Below are 23,006 nucleotides of genomic sequence, written 5' to 3' on the forward strand. Positions count from 1 at the left end.
ACATTATTCGACGAATAAGTTTTATCCAAGCATTGAAAAATCGGCCCTAAAAGGTTTATACGTCCTTTATGATTTTAATTGTACGTACTTAAACATTAGAGTAGTTAAGGGGTAAATACAGAAAAAATGATTAAAGTACTATTTTTAAAACAAAATTCGAGTTAAAATGGCAGTATATTAGAATTATCATATTTTGGCAATGATATAAAGAATTTAAGGCTGGTTGCAGAGCTTTACCGACCATCAGTGCGTACGTCAGTCGAGCTTGTCTATACTATCTATACTAATATTATAAAGAGGAAAGGTTTGTAATTATGTATGTATGTATGGTTTTCACGCATTTAAAACTACTGGACCGATTTTAAAAATTCTTTCACCATTAGAATGCTGCATCTTCACTGAGCAACATAGGCTAGGTTTTATCCAGGAAATCCTACGGGAACTATGCGGGATTTTCTTTGAAAGCGCGGGCGAAGCCGCAGGCGGAAAGCTAGTCATATAATATATGGAAATACGAGTGCGTATAGTCGGTCTAGCTATGAACGGTTTTACGAATTCCCATACATATTTTCCAATTTGGAAGCGAGATTGAAATACAATATGTGATAATAAAAAAGAGCAGAGCACACGTAACAGAAGTGAAACTTCTTTGGGATACAAAGATACCAAAATTGTCGTAACTCCATGACGTGACGGTATTGCCATGCCGCAACGAGCCTAAAGAAGTTTCACTTCAAAAACCATTATACTCTTTATTATATTCAAATATTTGCTATTTCTCATAATAATTCTATTTCACTTATGTTTTTCGCATGACTAGTCAATTTTAGGCACAATTTAACATTATTTTTTCTTAGATTAAAAAAAGTTTTTGTTACTGCTAGTCTGTTAGTGGGTATTTTTTTAGTTACATGTTAAAATAGGTATATTCGTCAGCTTAAAACAGATATGAAACAGTTTTTCAAAGACAAGAAAGGAAAGAAAAGAAATATTACGAATCCTTAGTTATTATATAAATTGCACAACTGGGTATTTGATTAACATATTACTTTAATAAAATATAACCTCCTCCTTTTTTTGGAGTCGGTTAATAAACAGAAGTATTCACAATTCATAAACACAATGATTCAACACTGCTTAGAACACAAACATGCATTATATAACTTCTATTTTTTAAGTTTTTAACGTCTAAGTTCCATTTTCGAATCGTTAATTCGAAATTCAAAAGTAGCTCAAGAACACAATGAGGCACTTAATAACTTCATCCATTCATGATAGTTCGATTATTCCAAATTCAAATCACATTCGAAATTCAATTCTCGAGACAAAGAGGCACTTAATAATTTCCGTTCTATTTATAAAAGTTCGCGCAAGTTCCATATTTAAATCACATCACATTCGATATTCAAATGCACAACACAGGCACTTTTTGTAGAACAGTTCCATTTTGAAATCACGTTCGAAAATTCGAAATTTAAACTTGCAATTGATTTCTTGCGTTTCGAAGATTCCAAATTTGAATTCTCTCAATCGACGTCATAATTCTTGTGTTCATGTTTGGCTTTCTTCGTTGTTGGTGAAGTTACATCACTTATATCATCATTTAGTCTTTTTCTTTTAAACGAATTGACACTATCTATGCTATTTAATCTACAACTACCCTCAGAGTCACTAGATATACCGTTTGTCGCACTTTTTATTATTAAAAGATCTTTTTCTATCTCTGTAAGTTCTCTATTTTTCGGTTTTCCCCGTTTCGTTTTATTTTGGCTTGTCGTGGGCGATAGTTCTATCCGCGGTTCGGGTTTCCGCTTTTTGTATGTCCGTTTCGCCGCCTTTTTCTTTGCTTGAGATTCATCCTGTAAAATTATCAATAGTTGTAAATAAATGATTTATTTAATAATAATCTAACTAGCTTTCCGCCCGCGGCGTCGTCCGCTTTGAAGAAAACCTAATAAATCATATACTAAAACACTTTAAAAAAAAACCGCATCAAATCCGTTGCGTAGTTTTAAAGATCTATATATGGGGACATAGGGATCTATCCCTATGTCCCCATATATAGTGAACTTAGCAGATCATTTTTAGCAGATCAAAAAAAAATGTGAGTTCTTATCGCTTGCAGTTGAGTTCTACAGTTCCTGATACTTTTTAGAAATAGTTCTGGCGTTTTTACCTTAACAAACGACATTTGAAAAAACCCGACCTGGACCCGGCTTAACGTGATGCTAAGACGTAATGCTACGACGTGATGCTACGACGTGATGCTACGACGTGATGCTACGACGTGATGCTACGGCGTGATGCTACGGCGTAATGCTACGGCATGTGTTACGGTGTGATGCTACGGCGTGATGCTACGGTGTGATGCTACGGCATGATGCTACGACATGATGCTACGGCGTGATGCTACGGCATGATGCTACGGCGTGATGCTACGGCGTAATGCTACGGCGCGATGCTACGGCATGATGCTACGGCATGATGCTACGGCATGAGGCTGCGGCATGATGCTACGGCATAATACTACGGCGTGATGCTACGGCGTGATGCTACGGCATGATGCTACGGTATGGTGCTACGGCATGATGCTACGGCATGGTGCTACGGCGTGATGAAATATGACATAAATAAATTTTCTAGTGTTTCATTTTACGCGAGTATTTCTAAAAAGTATCAGGAACTGTAGAACTCAACTGCACGCGATAAGAACTCACATTTTTTTTTTGATCTGCTAAAAATAATCTGCTACGGGAAGTTGGCAGATCATTTTTTCAAATGTCGTTTTGTAAGGTAAAAACGCCAGAACTATTTCTAAAAAGTATCAGGAACTGTAGAACTCAACTGCACGCGATAAGAACTCACATTTTTTTTTTGATCTGCTAAAAATGATCTCCTAAGTTCACTAACATTACTTTTGCCATAATCTTGCACAATATTTTTTTATAAAAAAAAATTAAATCGAAAATAAATTCTTACAGACCTCTGGCATTTGTCTATGGTTACGAAATATTATTTTATTACTATTGTTAAATAAATCTATCAAGATACGAACCTGTTTAGGCTTAGCCCCCATGAAACCAGAACACCGTTTGGTGCCGCACATACATCTTTTTTTCTCAATCCCCGCACTTTCGAGATTATAGTTGAACGTTAATTCGCTATTCTGTAAAAGAGATAATTTTTATATTACATTAAAAGTGTCAGTCATTTTGTCATCTATCTGGCATCTGTATCTGCTCGTGAAAATTTCATTAAAATTAGCACGTAATTGGCCGTTATAAACCAACATTTCAATTATAGCTGTTCTACAATAGATACCGAACTTATCACTAAATATGTGATAATTTAATTAAACTAACTTTCTTTTACATAAAAGTTCTCTGTGCAACTCAATCTAATCTTATATATAAAAATGAATCGCAAAATGTGTTGGTAAGCGCATAACTCGAGAACGGCTGAACCGATTTAGATAATTCTTTTTTTATTATATTCCTTGAAGTACGAGGATGGTTGTTATGTAGAGAAAACGTAAGTACATGTACCACGGGCGAAGCCGGGGCGGACCGCTAGTTTTGTAATAGAAGTAAATACATTATAATTACAAATGTTAGATGCATGCAAAGAGGGTTTATTTCCACATTAAACACAGGTAAATTCTTAAAAATTATATTAATTTACTAGCTTTGCCCCGCGGTTTTACCCGCATTGCTCAGCTCCCGTTGGTCTTAGCCTGATGAGATCGAGTATATATCGAGAAAGGCTATTCTTTGAGCTAATGGGCTATCTAACACCGAAATAATTATTCAAATCGGACCAGTAGTTCCCGATATTAGCGCGTTCAAACAAACAAACAAAGTCTTCAGCTTTATAATATAAGTATAGGTTGTAATAAATAAACAATACTCACAGCCGGTATATCATACAATGCAAATAATCCAACTCTCACATCGCCGAGTACAGTCCACTTTTGTGTTTCACAATTTGGATCGCACGAGTGGTTCATAAACCTGAAATTATATAAACAATTAATATTAAATACAATATTTATTAATAAACATATTATTTTCCATCAGTATACTGCATTTCCGTACAACTAAAAATTAAAATCAAAAACTGTCCAAAGCAAAACTCTGCCTACGCGTGTATTATGCAGAGTTTTCTAATGCTCATTACATATATGTACATACAATAGACTTGATCAATACTACAACGGAATAAGGTGTTAATTTCAACGAATGTTTTATACAATACGGCTGTATCGTATAAAAATAAATATGTAATGTAATCGTATAAAAATATCATTATATGTTAAAAATAAATCAAATTGCTAATTTAGGTAGTTTGGTGAACCTATACGAAAACCTAACCTGGGCGAAAACTTGGCGAAAATAAATAAATATGGCAAGCAAAAAGCAGTGCGGTGACCGCTTTTTGCTTGCCATATTTTTTTTTTTTAATTTATAATAATAAGATGTATATCTTATCAATGCAATAGTAATAAAAAAATCATCAAAAAACATATAATTACCTAGCCAAATTCCCCTTAGGCCCCGCGTCAATCATTCTCTCTTTGTCCAGAGTGAGAAAGTAATAGTTCTCATCTCTAACTTCGTGCATCCTTTTCATTCTGCGTTGAAACTCTTCTTCATCTATTAATTCTCCTACGTACTCTATCACAAATTGACCTGGAAGAGAGTTGTGATTTAACGGGTTTATAACAGGTTTTTAATTTTGATTTTGACAGGTTTAAAACAGGATTTTAAAAAGAAACGACGGTTATAGTAACAAATTTAAAGGAATTGTTAGTAAAAATGGTTATTTATAGTTGGTAAATGCTAGTTGCAGTTTAAAAGGCGATGAATAGTGCATATTAATTATTAAAACACGATTTTAGAGTAATAAAATAAGATGACATGATGATGAATTCAAAACACGTTTTTATGGATAGTGAAATAAGAGCACTTTGTTATAGAATACATATTTAGAAATATAAAATTTATACAGGTCATGACATGTGTGTTCTACATGTAGAACAATTTATTTCTATTACATTAGCCGCCTGTTCTGGCTTTGTTCAGGTTTATGTATTTTCTTGCTGTAACTTAACATTTTGGTAACACTATTTTCGGTTTATTTTCATTTTTAATACCTATGTATGTTACTTATACTTATGTGGGAAGATTCATTAAGATTAAAATTATTAACATGCAGTACTAAAAATTTGTATGAAATGTCGCACCCTTTAACACTACACTTTACATTTACACATTACACTTTCACTTTACACTTTCACTTTACACTTTACACTTTACTCACCAGCTTTGATGTCCTCTAATGTGCGAAGTCCCCAGCCCCTCGCGTGTGTCCTGTAGGGCTCCATACGTGGGTACTCGCGTTTTTCAAAGGCCCTATTATTGCAGCGGTCACCCGCCCTACATGTTGGACCACATTCCGTTAGCAGCATCCTGCAATTTATTAATTAAAATGAAAAATAATATATAAAAAAGAGAAGAATTTGTAAAAGTATTGATTATGAGGCGATATATCGAACCCGCGTGACATCGAATAGCTTCTTCTCTCTTGATTTTATGTTTAAGAGAGTAAGCATTTTAACAGTACACATAAAATCTTATATATAAAAATGAATCGCAAAATGTGTTGGTAAGCGCATAACTCGAGAACGGCTGAACCGATTTCGATAATTCTTTTTTTATTATATTCCTTGAAGTACGAGGATGGTTCTTATGTAGAGAAAACATAAACATGTACCACGGGCGAAGCCGGGGCGGACCGCTAGTTTTAAATAAAATACTTTTTAAACTTATTATTTTGAATAGTATCTTAACAGTAATAATTTTTACATCCGAATTCATATTGTCACCTGGTAGGGAAAGTACTTTTAATACGTTGAGAAGAATGAAAACTGCTTTCAATGATTTTCGAAAATTTATTTGACACACCTGGGAATTGAACCTAGAAAAATGTGTCACAATTATAAAATTAAATTACTTACCATTGAATACAATTAAATTACATCCTGTACTTTTATCGCATCAATCATTAGGTTCTGTTAAAGGGTGATATCTATACTAACTTTAAATCTTACATGGTAATGCAGTATAACATTTTGATATTATCGTCTAGGGACTACTTAATAAATCAAATAATAAAACCACATACCTATTAAGACAATGCGAGTAAGGTCCACACGGTTGGCTCAGATTGGGGTCACATTCGCAAGCGGTCAGCGAGCCCTCCTCATCGTTCCGTCTATTGGCCAGGGACCCTAAGGGCCTGTTGACCTTTAGCTTTATGTAGTGTGGGGGGAGAAGGGATGATGCTATGTCTGAGTCACCCTCGTGGGAGGGGGGTGAGTCTGGAAATAGAAATTAATTATAAACAGATAAATTGCTAAAATATTGCATTATTGAATTTTGAAGGTGTAGTGTATGTGAGTGAAAGAGAGGGAAGTATTATGTCGTCTCTTGCGCACATGCAACGGTCACACCGCTCACACAGCTCAGTTGGCTGCAGGCGGTCGGAGTGAGAGGACGTGTGCGTCTAAGAGCCGATAATAGGGAAGGACATACACTACAGAAGGCTTACAACAAAACAATTTTTATGCTTCATATTTCTGGAAAATAAATAACTATTTGATTCATTCTGTTTAAAATCTAAATAAACTCAAACTCAAACATTTATTTATTCAATTAGACTTCTTAAAGAAGCACTTTTGAAACGTCATTACATATTTTAAAATTTACCACCGATTCGGAAAGCAGTATCTACGGAGAAGAACCGGCAAGAAACTCCATAGTTGCTCTTTTAAATCATGTCAGTTTTACAATTTTACAAAATACATATGTAAACAACATATAAGTATTGTAATAACATGCCAAAGAACTGTCCTGTGGTTTTTACGCGACAACCCTCCATGGGTTTTTATCGTCCATATATTCCTGAATACTGTAGTACGCTCTCTGAACTAGTACATTTTTTATATAAGTTTTAAATTTAGAACTACTAAACTCTTTAATATTATGAGGAATTCTATTGTAAAAGCGTATACCTTGACCCATAAATGAATTTTTAACTTTAGCTAATCGGAAAAATGGCATTTCAATTCTATTTCTGTTCCTTGTGCCATAACAGTGTCTATCTCCTACTCTTGTGTGTAAGTCGGCGTTTTTGTGTACATGCAAAATATTATTAAATATATACTGTGATGGTACAGTAAGGATACCAGTATTCTTAAAGAGATCTCTTAGTGAGTCCCGAGCACGTAAATTATATATAGAACGAATGGCTCTTTTCTGTAAGATAAATATAGTTTCTATATCTGCTGCCCTGCCCCATAGTAGAATTCCATAGGACATAATACTATGAAAGTAGCTGAAATAAACCAATCTAGCTGTATCTTCATCGGTGAGATGCCTTACCTTTCGGACTGCATATGCTGCTGAACTGAGCTTACATGCAGCGGTGTTGACATGGGCTCCCCACTGTAGTTTCTCGTCCAATGTTAACCCAAGAAATACAGTCGATTCTGTAGGGTGTAATACCTCCCCGTTCAAGGTAATATTTCTGCTTAACTTTTTAACGTTTGGTAGTAAAAATTCAACACAAGTTGTTTTTTTGGCATTTAATAATAAATTATTAGCAGTAAACCAGTCGGATATGTGTAAAAGAGCACTGTTCACTTCGTCAACATTTGGGTCATGCCTATCCACATTAAATATTAATGAGGTATCATCTGCAAACAGAACTATTTCACACCTATCCTGTAAATAATAAGGTAGATCATTGATATATACCAAGAACAAGAAGGGTCCTAAAATAGATCCCTGTGGAACACCAATGTTAATTGACGCACCGCTAGAACGTTCTCCATTAACAACTACAGTTTGTATCCTATCATGCAGGTATGAGGCTATGAGGTTCTGAGCTTGTCCTTTAATCCCATAGTGATTAAGTTTACGCAATAAGGTACAATGTTCAACGCAGTCAAATGCCTTGGAGAGGTCACAAAATATCCCCAAAGCATTTTTTGAGTTTTCCCATGCCTTATATATATGTGTTAGTAGTGCAACTCCAGCATCTGTGGTTGAGCGCCCCTTTGTGAAACCAAACTGTTTGGTGTGCAGCAAACTATTAGATGCAAAGTGACTAGTCAATTGGTTTAATATTAACTTTTCGAATACCTTACTTAATGTTGGTAAAATCGAGATAGGTCTATAGTTGTTACAGTCTTCTTGATCGCCTTTCTTAAATAGAGGTATAACTTTACTAAGCTTTAATAAATTAGGAAATGTACCATAGTCACAACACTTATTAAATATAAAAGCTAAATTGTTCGCAATATTTTCTATTATATTATTAACTAAATTTACGGACATTCCCCAAAGATCACAAGTATTTTTTAAATTTAGTGTCTTAAAGGCTGTAACAATATCATTAGCAGTTACGTGTCGCAATTCAAATAATGTGCTGCACCCCGCAACATGGTCCCTCAAAAAGGTCTCTGCAAGTGCTGAAGACGAATTTAAATTATTAGTAATGCTAGCAGGGACACTACTAAAGAAATCTTCAAATGCAAGCGCAACATCAGCATTTTTGTCAATAACCATGCCATTATTAACAAGTTTTATGGTATTACTTGATTTGCTTTTACCCATTTCACCATTAATAATAGACCAAACTGTTTTAACTTTATTATCGGAGTCGCGTATTTTATCTCTGATATACAAACGCTTCGCAGTAAAACAAACAATTTTAAAAGTTTTTGAGTAATTTCTAACATAACTAAGAAAAGATGGGTCTTTATTATATTGCTTCATACCATATAACTCATAAAGAACGATCCTACACCTATGTATGCTAGGTGTCGACCATTTACTAAATGGTAAATCCTTGGTAATATTTAAAGATTTAACTTTAAATATTTTTTCAAATTCATTATGCACTAAATTAAAAAGATTTTTAAACATTTCACAAGGATTATTATGACAGGATTGATCATTCAGTACAGGCAGGCATTTATTAATATTATCTCTAAATTTATTAATGCCTTTTTTAGTTATAGGCCTAACATTAATTCTTTTAAATTCAGGTAAACAATCCCATTCAAAAACTACTTTCTGGCCACAGTGATCCGAAGTGAGTGTATTGAGAATATTTTTCTCTAAACAGTTGCAGTCGCAGTATATATTATCAATACAGGTTGCAGAAGTAGGTGTAATTCGTGTGGGTTCATTAAAAAGTTTATACAGATTAAATGACTGAAACAAATTAACAATTCGTGTTGCCGTTTGTGTTTGTAAAAGTATATCAATATTAAAATCACCACATACTATAACTTTTTTTTTACTCCTACTTAAACGCTTTAATATTTCTTCCATGACTGTCTCAAACATATTATAGTCACTGGAAGGGGGTCTATAAACGCAAACAATAATATAACGCTCCAGCTCCACACAGGACAGTTCAATGGTCCGTTCTACAGAAAGGCTAACAATGTCAGTTCGTTCCTTGCATTTTAAACTATTGTGTACAAAAATAAGAGAACCTCCATGAATAGCGTTTGTTCTAAAGTATATACTTTTTAATTTATAATTATCAATATTTATTAACAACAAACAACAAACAACAAATAGCTTTATAATAACAGATAAAATAATTTTTTTATACCAAATTGATTACTCTTTAGTGCCAAAGGCCTTTCAAATCTATTATTACAGTAGTAATTTATTAGCAATATATTATTATTTATTATTTATTTACTCTTCAATAAAACTATAGGTACATAGAAAACTTATTGCTAATATACAGAACAAGAAAAAAAACAGTATAGTTTATTAGGCGGCCTTATCACTTAAAAGTGATCTTATTTTTGATCTATTATTTTTGGTATATAAAAGTTTTTTTCCCACAAACCAATCCAAAACAGATATAATAACAACAAATAAACTTACTCTTTATAATTTCGTACGCCCGTTGTGCGTGTTCGACCGCCATCGCGAACGCGGCGTCTATCTTTGAGTTCTTACTTGATATTTTGCCGGTGTCACCTGTGAAATAAAATTATTTATTTATATGTCGGCGCAACGACGATAAACGACTACCCTCAAACTACTAAATAATTATAACTAGCTAAAGTTTACTTTGATCTTTTTTGTTGATTCATTAATCAACCACAAATGAAATAATTAAATTAACGAAATAATTAATCTTTGTTAAAAATGATAAAAATTCATTGTAAAAATTCGAGTGGCAACACTCAAACTAATTCTTGTGAGTCATGGTTTGCTTTAAATGCGATCGCCCGACGGCACAGAGCACATTCACACGCCGGCCGTCGGAGCGTTCGGAGCTCTCTCTAAAATTAGTAATTTCGACGTGAATTAAAAAGGCAGTAAAAATACCCACAGGCGTTATACTTCGAGTATGAGCGCCTGCTCTGATGATGGTGACGTCAGAATTGCTGACGTCACTCTTTTTAAAAACAGCCTTTGGGCCTCTTCTTCCGTTATCAGAAGTTGGATAGAATTAGTGTTGCCGAACTATCGATAGTTTGACTATCGATAGTTGACCTTGAAAATAAGTCAGAATATCGATAGCACTATCGATAGTATCGATATTATCGATACTATCGATACTATCGATAGCGTTAATCATGGAATACTATTGATGAACTGCAATAGTATCGATAAAATCGATAGTATTGATTGCCAATAGTTGCTATACTATCGATACTGTCGATAGTATCGATACTATTGCTACTGAATATTGCAACTACAATCGATACTATCGATAGTACTGATACTATCGATAGTTTTGAGCTATCGCTATAGCTAAGGTCACTATCGATGGGACGATATTATCGATAGTATCGACACTATCGATAGTATCGATAGTTCGTTCGATATTGAGCTTCGATAGTATCGACACTATCGATAGTATCGATAGTTCGTTCGATATTGAGCTTCGATAGTATCGATACTATCGATGGTATTGCTATGTGTCGATAGTATTTACGCTTATAGGACTATCGATACTATCGATAGTATCGACACTATCGATAGTATCGATAGTGCTATCGATACTATTGCTTTTCCCCAACTATCGATAGTTAATCGATAGACTATCGATAGTGGACTATCGAGCGGCAACACTAGATAGAATTCAAGCTCTCTATTTTTAAATGTTAACGTTTACGTAGTTTTGTAACGGCATACTGGCGTTTGTGTTTTTTCGTGCGTTGTGTAAAGTAAAAGTTTGTTACGTGGATTATTGTAACGGGAGTGTAGTTCATCGAAGGAATTGTGTGTGTTATCTGAGCTGCGCCTCTCTTTGTGATAAGCATAAATCTACGAGAACCTTCGAGAATCTGCCTATATCACAAATGAGTAGGTGTTGATCACATGATACGCTAACGGACTGTCTCTGTCATGTGGAGTGTTCAGTATTCTGAAAGGTCAGTGTGGCCGAGGCAGTGTGTTTTTGAAATCCTGAGATGAACTACCGTAGTGTTGTAATACGAGAAAAGGCGTACGAGGACGTACGATTGTCAATATGGCCGTGTTAGACTTAAAATCTACGAGAACCTCCGAGAAATCTACGAGAACCTTCGAGACTCTCCGAGAACCGATACAAAATACGCCGAGAATCGTTCTCTTCTTCTTTGTCGATTCACTCTTGGCAGAGTGGTCGTGGTCATGTTGAGACATCCACATTGGTAGTGGAGGCGGACACAGCTTTCCGCACGATCTTCCGCCATGTCTTCCTGTTACTAGACTGTCTGGTGCAGTCTGATACACAAATTCCTATAGCAGATTTCACTTGGTCGGTCCAGCGCATTAGTGACCTGCTTTTACAACGAGACATTTACAACGAGGCTGGTGCAGAGCGCGCACCGCCTGTCAGTATGGCCGTGTCGGCGCAACGACGATAAACGACTACCCTCAAACTACTAAATAATTATAACTAGCTAAAGTTTACTTTGATCTTTTTTGTTGATTCATTAATCAACCACAAATGAAATAATTAAATTAACGAAATAATTAATCTTTGTTAAAAATGATAAAAATTCATTGTAAAAATTCGAGTGGCAACACTCAAACTAATTCTTGTGAGTCATGGTTTGCTTTAAATGCGATCGCCCGACGGCACAGAGCACATTCACACGCCGGCCGTCGGAGCGTTCGGAGCTCTCTCTAAAATTAGTAATTTCGACGTGAATTAAAAAGGCAGTAAAAATACCCACAGGCGTTATACTTCGAGTATGAGCGCCTGCTCTGATGGTGGTGACGTCAGAATTGCTGACGTCACTCTTTTTAAAAACAGCCTTTGGGCCTCTTCTTCCGTTATATATGATATTATAAGTAAAAACGTCTGTATAGCTCTCCAGATGTGGCACGTCAAAATGTGGCTAATTAGCCACATTCTACTTTAGATGTCTCTTTTTCCATTCACTTTGACGTATACTCATGTGTAGTGTGCTGTTTTTTTTTATTATTTCGAAGAATAATAATAGTAGTAGTAATACATAGTAGCAATGACTACATGAACAAAGTTTTTACAAAATAATAAATACATATAATGTTTTCAATTTTCATCATACTCATTTTTCTTGTTCACATTATGTACTATTCACAAACTTAATTCATCTTTATTATTTAGTTTAGTATTATAATATACACACAAAACTTTACGAAATTAAAAATTTGTATTATGAGTTTAAAAAAAATCTTAAAAAACGCCCGTAAAAACTTACCCTCTTGAAACGGGAACACCCTGCCTCTATTCACCCAGTAATGATCATACTGGCCAAAGAATCGAACCACAAATTCGCCAGAATAATGTTTTACGGCCATTATGTTTTCTGGAATTTCTGATGGATGCAGGATGAGGCCTGGCCACCACCTGGAAGGTAAGAAAGTAAGATTGAGTTTAAAATGTAAGAAAAAAGATAGAAAGATTTGTTCACCTCTCTAATAAACAGGCATCATTTAAAAAGCCAGGAAATTATTTTTATTTTTTTCATTTGTTTCGAGAAACTTAGTTAAAATTTGACGGACTTCAACTTTACGCGACTTTCTACAAAATCGAAATTTAATATACATAATTTATTACAATAAGTAATTTTCAAAGGAAAAAATAACCTTCAAATATCAATACCACCTAAAACTCATTAAATTAATTGCAAATACATATTACTTTATTACAAAAGTACAAGATGATAATATTTTGTACAAACTTACCTATAATGACCCAATTTGACCCACACCATTTCACCATACAACGGCAAGCAACCTGTCTCACAATCTTCGCACATATAGCCTCCTGGAAGTTAAAATATTAATCTATACTAATATTATAAAGCTGAAGAGTTTGTTTGTTTGTTTGAACGCGTTAATCTCAGGAAGTACTGGTCCGATTTGAAACATTCTTTTGGTGTTAGATAGTCTTATCGGAGAAGGCTAAGACCAACAGGAGCGGAGCCATGCGGGTGAAACCGCAAAGCGCAGCTAGTAATTTGTATGTAAGAAATCATAGTGGGTTCAAATCATGAATTTATTTTTTCTATTCTTTAAAATAATGATAAATTGCATGCACTATAAATATAAAAATTAACTATACATATTATATTGTGTCTCGACTTTTAAATGATCTTGAAGATTTTACAATCTTTAATTTCTAAATGTATGTATGATACTCGTGTAAAATCAAACACAAGTAAATACTATGGATTTTCTAATCAATTTTTGTTTATAAAAAATTTAAATCGCAAAGGCACCAAATAATACATTTTAAGTAGTTTACCCAATAGCATATTCAAAAGCATTCATAAAATAACATTTTTTTTAAACAAGTAACCAGTTAAAGGTTATACAACTCTACATAAAAGTCTTTAGTATATGAAATGTAAAAATTAATATATATAACTTACCCTCAGGAGGCTTAATATTTAGGCACTCAGCATGGAACGAAGTGGGGCAATATTCACAGCAAATTAGTGAACCTCCTAACGCACATATGAAACACCACCCTGTATTCACATGACAGGGTACTTTTCCGGGCCTGAAATAATTATAATATTATTTTTAAATTTAATTATATTTTAAGATATTTTTTAGCTCATTGGTAAACAATTTAGATACAGTATCAAATAAATAAGCCATTTACAGATTCTCACAAATAGCAAAAGGGAAATACCTATACATAACAATACTATACAAAAATAAATAAAAATATTTTTTTATGACATGAATGATAACAAAAATTAGAATCTAAACAAGCTTCAATACTTTTTACTACTATTATAAACGCTGTTTGCATATTTTTCTTAAACAAAAGCAACTAATTTAATTTTGAACCTAGATAGATTTGTCTATAAGACATAAAGACTATATACACGTGAAAACGAACTAATTAATTAATTAACAGTAAATAAAACTTACCTATGCTCATAATGCCTCGGACAAATAATGTGCGAACCGGTCAAAATCTGTGTTCCAGCTGGCAAACACTTCGTAAATGTATGGTATGTAGCTGGACACCGAACACATTTTGCTAATTTATCCCCACAGAACCTCGTCTTACATCCCCTGGGGTCATCACACACACATGTATGGCACACATGACGAGGACAAGATAAGGCTTCCGAATAATCATTCTGTTTCTTGCTGTTTCGAGACGGTTCTCCAGAATTAAATTGGGTCTGCGGCCAATGTTCCAAACATTCTAAGTGATAGTATTGATTGCAATGCGCTACTTGGCATTTTTGTCTCTTTTCGACCTTCTGTTTCGGAGATACGTCACTCTTACATACAAAACAAACAGGTGTGGTGTGTTGTTCGCAGTTTTTACACTTGAAATCGTCGTAATTCGACACTTCGGTTTTCTTCTTACGAGGTATGATGTCCACAACTTTACATTTACCGACGTCTGTGTCGCTCCAATTTAGTTCTTCATCGCTTGAGTTAGAGTCGTATTTTGTTTCTGGGTTTTCGATCATTTCTTTCAATTTAGCTGATAATTTCTCTTCGAATTCATCCGCGTTCGGTATTGTATGCGAATCAAGCTCGTAATCTAGCATTTCTTCAGAATTATTGTGATCTTGCGATTTATCGTCACTGTGGTCGTCGTTAGAATCATCTATTCCTTTGGGTTTTCTGCCTCGATTCTTCCGTTTTTTCTTTCTACCTCTAATAGGTTGGGGCGATTCAATTATTTCGACAACTTTCTTGACACAATCCACGTGGAACATGCCACAACAGCCTTTGCACTTAACTAGATTTCCAGTTCTTTCACATATTTCACACACTTTTTCCCTGATTAAACCTTTAAACAAATTTGGCTTGGGCTCAGTCAACTGTCTAAAATATTCTTCGACTTCGTCAAATTGGTCTACTTCTTCATATAAGATATCTTCAGTAACGAAATTGTCTTCAGTCTTTTTGTGTACATCTCCATTTACTTCCATTGAACTAGAAGGTGCATTAATTTCTTCTGATTTTATGTTAGTTTTAGGTTTTGTCTTAAAAATTTCAAACAATTCAATTTGATCTTCGTAATCTGAGAAGTCCTCTTTGTAAAACTGCCTCTCTGTCCTTCTCTTAGATTTTTCTTTTGGGATAATTTCTTCAGTTGTAGTCGTCGATGTACTAGAACTGAAAGTAGTATAATCTTTTTCTTTCTTCTTACGTACTCTTTTTACAGGCGCGGGTTCTTGATTCAGACCTTTCACTAAATTAGCTTGGTCAATATCATCTGTTTTCTTTATGTCTGTTTTCAAACTTTCTTCATATAACCAAGTGTTATATAGATAATTGGTTATTTCTTCTTGTGTTAGTTCAGGGTTTTCCTCCATAAGTGCATCCTGTCGTAATTCCAAGTATTTTAAAAATTCCGGGTTTTCCATTAATGCCTTGGGATCCATTGTCTTTTCTTTGGTGCGTAATTTTCTTTTAGAGACTGAAACTTCGCTGCTTTCCGATTTAAGTGATAAAGTATCAGGATCTATTTTGATTACATCTTCGTTTTGAATTTCTTCACTTGAAATGGCAGTAATAGTGCTGCCTGCAGCTTCGCTCATTTCGCAATCGCTCGCAGATTCTGCGTCATCCAAATCATCTTTAAAAGTTTTCTTTTGAACTTTCTCGCTGGATAATGTAGAAACAATACTACACGCAGCTTCACTAGTTTCACAGTCACTATCTGATTCAGAGCCATTCATGTCATTACCATTTATTTTGATACTTAATTGATCACTATCTTTTATGTTTTCGTCCAATAATAGTTTCTTAGATATTTCAATTTCAGAGAATTCACTATTTGAATCTTCAATATCTGAAGCTATATTCACATTATAACTTTTTGAAGTCACCTCATTCTCAACACTCAAAGTTTCATTGTTTTTGTCATCTGTCGAAATATTCTTAGTTGTTGTTTCGTGGATTATTTCTTCAGTATCTAATGGAGTGTCCATATTGCATTCAAATTCACTTCCATTGTTTAAAACTGTTTCTACATTTTGAATTGCTTTCTCATTAGAAACTGTATAGTTTTCTTTGATAAGTTTGTCATCTTTTTCTATTACAGTCTTATTGCTTTTTGGTACAGCCTGAAAATTAATCAAAGTTTGCTTACTCTTATGCGATTTTAAATGTAATACTCTTTTACGTCTTTTTTTCACTGACGGCGAACTTTTTAAGCCTTTCACCAAGTTAGATTGTTCAATATCGTCCAATTTCTTCCTGTCTGTTTTTAAACTTTCTTCATATTGCCATGTTTTATATAAATACGTAGTTATTTCCTCAGGCGATAGTTCAGGATGTTCGTCAATCACGGAATCTTGTTTCTGTTCAACATATTTAAGAAATTCAGAACAATTAAGGCCATTTATTTCAACTAATGAACTTGTTTTTGTATATTTTATTATAGGTTCATCTTCTTCAGTGTTTTCGGATTCATTTCCTTCATCAAGATGTCCATTTTGTAGAATATCATGATTATTAGTATCTTCTAATTGTATTTCATTTGTAGAACATCTATTTGCTTGATCAATTTCAGTTATTTCTTCCAGCCTTTCTTTATTAAGCTCACAACCACTTTCAATTTCCTCTGCAAACATCTCAGACTCTATATCTTCATTATTATTTATAATTGCATTAAGATCATGCTTTTTAATTTCTTCCTGAATAATATCATTATTGAAATCATTACTAGTAGGTACATTTTCTGTATCTTGATTGGATTTACAGTCATTTTCATCTACATCCATACTTTCAATAACACTTTCTTCATGATTTAATGTAATATTATCAGTAATTGTATGTTTTACACATAATGTAGCATTCATTTCATCATTTTGTGGAGATAAAATGTCATTATTCATTATTTTTGAATCATTAATATCAAGATCGTTATTGCCCTCTGTTTCATGTTGAACACAATCCAGTCTATTTACAATTTTATCATCATTTTCTATGTTATTTTGTTCACTTAGTGTTACTGTAGATTCTTGTTCCTGCATAGAAATGTCCTGCATAGAAACATCATCTTCATCATCATTGATAATAACTGATGTCGATGCATTACACATATTTTCATTTACATTTTCCGAATGATTTTCTTCATTTGTTTTACTTTCTGATATGTCATCGTCATTTTCTGTATTGGAAGAATTCTTAACAATAATTTTATCACTTGCATCTTGATTTACTTCTGCTTTTAAATTATCACAGATTTCTTCATGATTATTGTCTTCTAAATTATTTGATACAACAGTTACTTTGTCTTGATCTAATTTTGTATATTCATTAATGTCATATGATTCTATATTAGTGTCTTCATTTGTTATAACTTCGATTACAGCACTTTCTTCATCAACACATTGATCTAGTCCTAAAGCTATGCTATCACACTCATTATTTTTAGTTTCTTGACCAGCAAGAGTTTCAACTTTAGAAATAACACCAATACCACTACCGGGCTCAAAAGATTCATGGCTCAAATTACTGCCACTATCAATGAGATCAATTTCATCAATTATGATATGACCATTTGTTAGTTTGGTATAATCATGTTCAGTGTGATGAGCTAATAATTTAACTTCATTATCAGAATCCTGATTAGAAAGACGTAAGCTATATCTCTTTTGTTCATTTGGCGTCACATTTTTTGATTTAGTAAACTTGGATTTCCTCTCAGACTTGATTTGAGGTTTGATCTGGGGTTTCTCTGGCGTATTCGATTTCGCCTTTTGCAACCACCTATCCATGTGCGATTGTTTTTGTATTTTCGTAATCCCCGTTTTGGCGGCCATATTGTCGAGACACGCAGTAACAACGTCAGAAACATCGAAAGATTTATTCCTACTCTTACTCCTAGTGGATTCAGAATCTGAATTCTTACAATCGTCTTCTGAAAATAAGCTGTCGTATAAACTTTCACTGAGAGAGACATCACTGTTTGTTCTAGTTATCTTTTTACTTTTGGCTGGAGTTACTTTACTCTTGGACTTATCAATCATAGCATTTAGAGCATCTATTCTTAGCCTTTTAGGTTCTTTAAGGAGAATATCGGCTTCTTCTACGGATGTATACCAATATGGAAGCCGCTTCTCTGTGATGAAAAAAGCTGCATACAGTCTTGGATCTTTTCTTTTAGCCTGTAAATGAGAATTTAAAACATAATATGTTAATCAGTTAAAATTAATTTCAATGAGATAATCCATACTAATATTATAAATGCGAAAGTAACTCTGTCTGTCTGTCTGTCTGTTACTCAATCACGCCTTATCTACTGAACCAATTTGCATGTAATTTGGTATAGAGAAATTTTGATACCCGAGAAAGGACATAGGCTACTTTTTACCCCGGGACATATGATAGTTTTTATCATGGAAATCCCACGGGAACGGGAACTATGCGGGTTCTTCTTTGACTGCGCGGGCGAAGCCGCGGGCAGAAAGCTAGTATGAAATAAATATTTACTGCCTAATAAGGCAGTTAATATTATTTAATAGGCACAAAACTGAACAGATGATTTTTTAAGTTCTTAATATATTAAAAAAAGTATTTCTGTTTTGAATGAACTGACATTTTAAATTGAATTTTCCTTTTTAAACAAAAATACATATTAGATTACTTTATATGTATCAATAACTCCACATACGTAATTTTTGTACATCACAAATATAAAAATTACAAATATTTCATACCTCAGATGTGAACTGATCTCTCGTGGCCTCAAACTCCTGCAGTCCCTGATACTTCCTCAGCATGGTCTCCAATATCCAACCTCGTCTTCCGTTATCTCCAAGGAACGTCACATGTATTATATCTTTTTCCAGTCTTCCATATACTAAAAATTGAAAATTTTAATTTTATGATAAATTAATTTTAATTGTAACATACAGATTACAAAATTATTAATGTCATGCATGTTTTTTGCTTTTTATTATCACATCTGTTTTTTTAATAAGTTTTTTAAATTTGTATTCTGGGATAATATTAATATAGATTTATAACAATTACTTCAAAATTGAGAAACAATGTTTGTGTAGAAATATTTTATAATTGAATATCTTGGTGTATTATTTATTTTAGTTAATCCGTCAGTCCTCGGATCACAGACACAATAGAAAATCTATTGTGTCTCGGCCCGATCGGGCCGCTCGGTGGTCAATGGGTTAAATGTTCTGTTTCATGCATCCAACAATCTGTATGCTTATCAAACTATTTAAATTATAGAGAAGAACATAATTAATGTTAGGAGATGTTTTAATATATTTTTAATTTTATACCAGATGACATTGTTCATATTTCAAAAGCTCATTATTATTAAAACTGTGTTATAACTACAGTTAATAATTTAAAATTATAATTCCTCTTTTTTGTATACCGTGTCCAAAAAAAATATATATATATAATATTAATTTTTTCCACTTTGTCATTGTTATACATAATTAATGTTAAACTACTGTCACATTAATTGTCTTATTATTGGTATTCCTTTTTATTGGCGTATTGTTTTGTTAAAGTTAATTATAAATATTGTAATACAAATAGCTGTAAGGAATCTATGTATGTAAAAAATAAAATAAAATAAAATAAATAAAGTAAATGTTTCCAATAATATATTCACTATGAAATACTTGATTTATTATGCATAGAAGTTGATCAATATGTATGAATAATCTATGAAAGCGTTAATTAACTTGTTTTAAAATGATAAGCAAATGCCATATTTCATATCAGTCTTATAATGATTTACCTTCTTTTGACTAGAGTTCTAAGTAAATATAAATATTTAATTATTATTAGGGCTGATTTTTCAATCCTTGGTTTTGAACTTATTTGTCGAATAATGTATAAAACTACCATTTTAAAAACGTATTCTAATTGCCTGTATTTGACAATTTACGTGACTTTTAATATTATCGTGTAATACTTTATTGGACGGATAAGTTTTATCCATGCATTGAAAAATCGGCCCATAATAGAAAATTAATAATATTTTAAGTTTTGTATGTATACTTACACTTCTTTTTGATAAACATCAAGCTTATGGGTTCTCTAGTAACCATACATGGCCAAAAAGGATATGTACCCATTCTGGCCCATGCCAAATCACCAACTTGATATTCACATTGTGCCTCCAACTCAAAGAGATCACTCTGCGACATTCTTTTCTCTTGTACATCCTTCTTTTTCTTGTTATTGCTATCAAAATCTAACGTCTTAACAACAGATGACAAATCACTACTACGTCCTTTCTTTGGAGCTGATTTTTCATTCGATTCTGCTTTAAGAGTTTCCTTTGACGGTGAAAACATGTTCTTTATTAGAATAACCGTTTCCTCCTTCTCTTTTGTTTGTATCAAGTCTTTTCGTATGTAGATTTTAGGCTGCTTTTTGGCAGAGGATGGATTCTTCTCAGTAGAACCAAAACGACTAAGCAGTATGTTTTCGTTGTAAATATTTTCAATTTGATTGTCAAGCGCATCCAATTTCTCCGTTTTTACTGGTGAATTTGATGCGTGCATTTTATACGCTGCTACTTGTCTACTTGGAGATTTGTCGAACTTGGGAGAAATTAATTTGGGATTTGTTTTTTCGGTATCGCTTACTTCTGACTCCGATTTTAATTTCCTAGCTCGGCCATAGCGGCTAGTACTGGTAGCTTCACTGTTAGTGACTGGAGAAGTGATTCTCGTTGTTAGATTTGTCTCCAATTCTCTTTCAACTAGTGATCGCTTCTTTGGTTTCATTTTTACAAGTGCAGGACTATTAGAATAGCTCAAATCCTCAGAACTTACATCTTCGCATTCCTCCATTTTAATTACAAGCAATCAAACCGCCATACGCCAGTTTGACGCAATGATGTCGAGCCGAAAATGTCGGTTGTAATTTTTATACCGAAAATATGAAATATCGCATATTTATCAATAAATAAAATGGTAAATGCGAATAGAGCACTCAACAACCGAGTATCGCTCGTTCATATGTATAGATATGCATGTTCTGCAACAAAAGAAACGAAACGAAGTTATTTTAGACAATCAATTGTATAACACAAGCAATTCGCACAAAATACGCTTAATATTGCATCAAATATTTACATAATGATTCTAAAAACTTATATAAACATCAAGATAAGACGTTAACGGTAAATTGAACAACAATCGCCATGTATTTTACTCAATTGTATGTTAAGAAAAAATAGGCCATAGTTACTTCCTCAGTCACAGGATCGAAAACTTAATTTTCTTTTTTACTTATCACTGTCTTGCTCTAAAAATGCAAAAATCACTTTTTTAGGAACTACACAATAAAACGTTGCAAATACATTATTTAATATTCCCAACGCCTGAGCAATCTTCGACCAAAGTCCTATTTTGTTCCGAAATGGGACCCTATGTAGCCGTCATCCACGCGCCATTATATCTCACTATGCTCGATTTATGCAAACAAGAAAGATTCAACTATTGAGGACCGTTTTAAAATTATTATTCACTGATTACCTTCGAGTTAAAACATAATCTGATAAAAATATTAACTTAAATATGTTAATTTTTCAAGAAATTAAGTTCCACTATTCACGACGCTCAGTATTCAGTACCGCGAAAATCACTCGATTGAATGTTTGAATGTGTGTGTAAAATAGTTGTGAATTGTGATTGTAGGTGTCGGCTGTCGCCTGTCAATGTCGATATAGATAAAACCTATAGACACATATAGATCTACACCGATTTTTAGGCATCAACGCTTTTTATAAATTTCATAAAAAGGGAGATATTTTATTTATTACATATTTTCTAGAGATCAATGTCAAATACTTGATATACCTATTACCTATTAATCCATCAGTCCCCGGAATCACAGACACAATATAAAATCTATTGTATCAATCAAAATGATGATATATATTCATAATTCAGTAGGTAGCTGTAATGCAAAATATACCTACCACCATGGACGTATAAAAAAAGACGGACGGTATATCGCCTAAACATTGAGTGAAGCCTAGTAATGGCGGCGAAACATCCATGTGTGTGTGCCATGTTGCCATGGCAACAGCTGTCCTGTTGACAATGGCGGCTGTATTTTTTTCTATAAATTTTGCCGTAATAATTTTGTCATTAAAACATAAAAGAAATAACTTGCTTCCCTGTGGAATGTAATCCCTTGTGTTTTGTTATTTAAAATTGTACTGTTGCGACACCATTTAACCACGCAAGACGGCATTTTAAATATTTTTTGTGAAACAGTGACGCAGTTAATCAGTCGGTAGTTCACGACGCAATGGCGGCCGACTAGCTTACTATGGTGAGAGAGTGTGCGTGTTTATTGTCTTTACACGATCGCTAGCTTACTATGGTGGCTTCACGTTGTTTGTTCGTAATACGGCGTCCGTCTTTTTTTATACGTCCATGCCTACCACTATAAAAGCGAATAGCTGTGAGCTAAACCTAGATATAACTAGATAAAATTTTC

At 33.6% G+C, this 23,006-nt stretch overlaps 1 protein-coding gene across 1 annotated transcript; it reads right to left on the minus strand.

Annotated features, from left to right (window-relative positions):
• Positions 1-441: 441 nt before the first annotated feature.
• Positions 442-22,143, minus strand: LOC149898082 (uncharacterized). Its single transcript, XM_090115335.1, has 14 exons — positions 22,034-22,143; positions 20,551-21,533; positions 19,229-19,371; positions 14,463-18,676; positions 13,952-14,082; positions 13,263-13,344; positions 12,776-12,924; positions 9,975-10,070; positions 6,184-6,379; positions 5,320-5,468; positions 4,532-4,688; positions 3,911-4,010; positions 3,056-3,166; positions 442-1,859 (listed from the first exon to the last, which is right to left on the minus strand). The coding sequence occupies exons 2-14, from the start codon at positions 21,344-21,346 to the stop codon at positions 1,527-1,529; spliced, it is 6,657 nt and encodes a 2,218-aa protein (XP_089971461.1). The 5' UTR covers positions 21,347-21,533; positions 22,034-22,143; the 3' UTR covers positions 442-1,526.
• Positions 22,144-23,006: the final 863 nt, after the last annotated feature.

This window comes from Colias eurytheme, chromosome 23, assembly GCF_061535395.1.
Source record: "Colias eurytheme isolate Ceu_HAF_F1 chromosome 23, ilColEury1 Martin Lab GWU primary, whole genome shotgun sequence".
Lineage (NCBI taxonomy): Eukaryota > Metazoa > Arthropoda > Insecta > Lepidoptera > Pieridae > Colias > Colias eurytheme.

What these genes read in the sequence shown, in the direction of transcription:
- LOC149898082 (XM_090115335.1), bottom strand. Translation starts at nt 21,346, where the DNA reads ATGGAGGAATGCGAAGATGTAAGTTCTGAGGATTTGAGCTATTCTAAT. An exon ending in GAGATCAGTTCACATCTGAG is followed by an intron (nt 18,677 to 19,228) that starts GTATGAAATATT and finishes TCTCATTTACAG; the next exon opens with GCTAAAAGAAAAGATCCAAG. An exon ending in CATTGTATGATATACCGGCT is followed by an intron (nt 3,167 to 3,910) that starts GTGAGTATTGTT and finishes TCTCTTTTACAG; the next exon opens with AATAGCGAATTAACGTTCAA.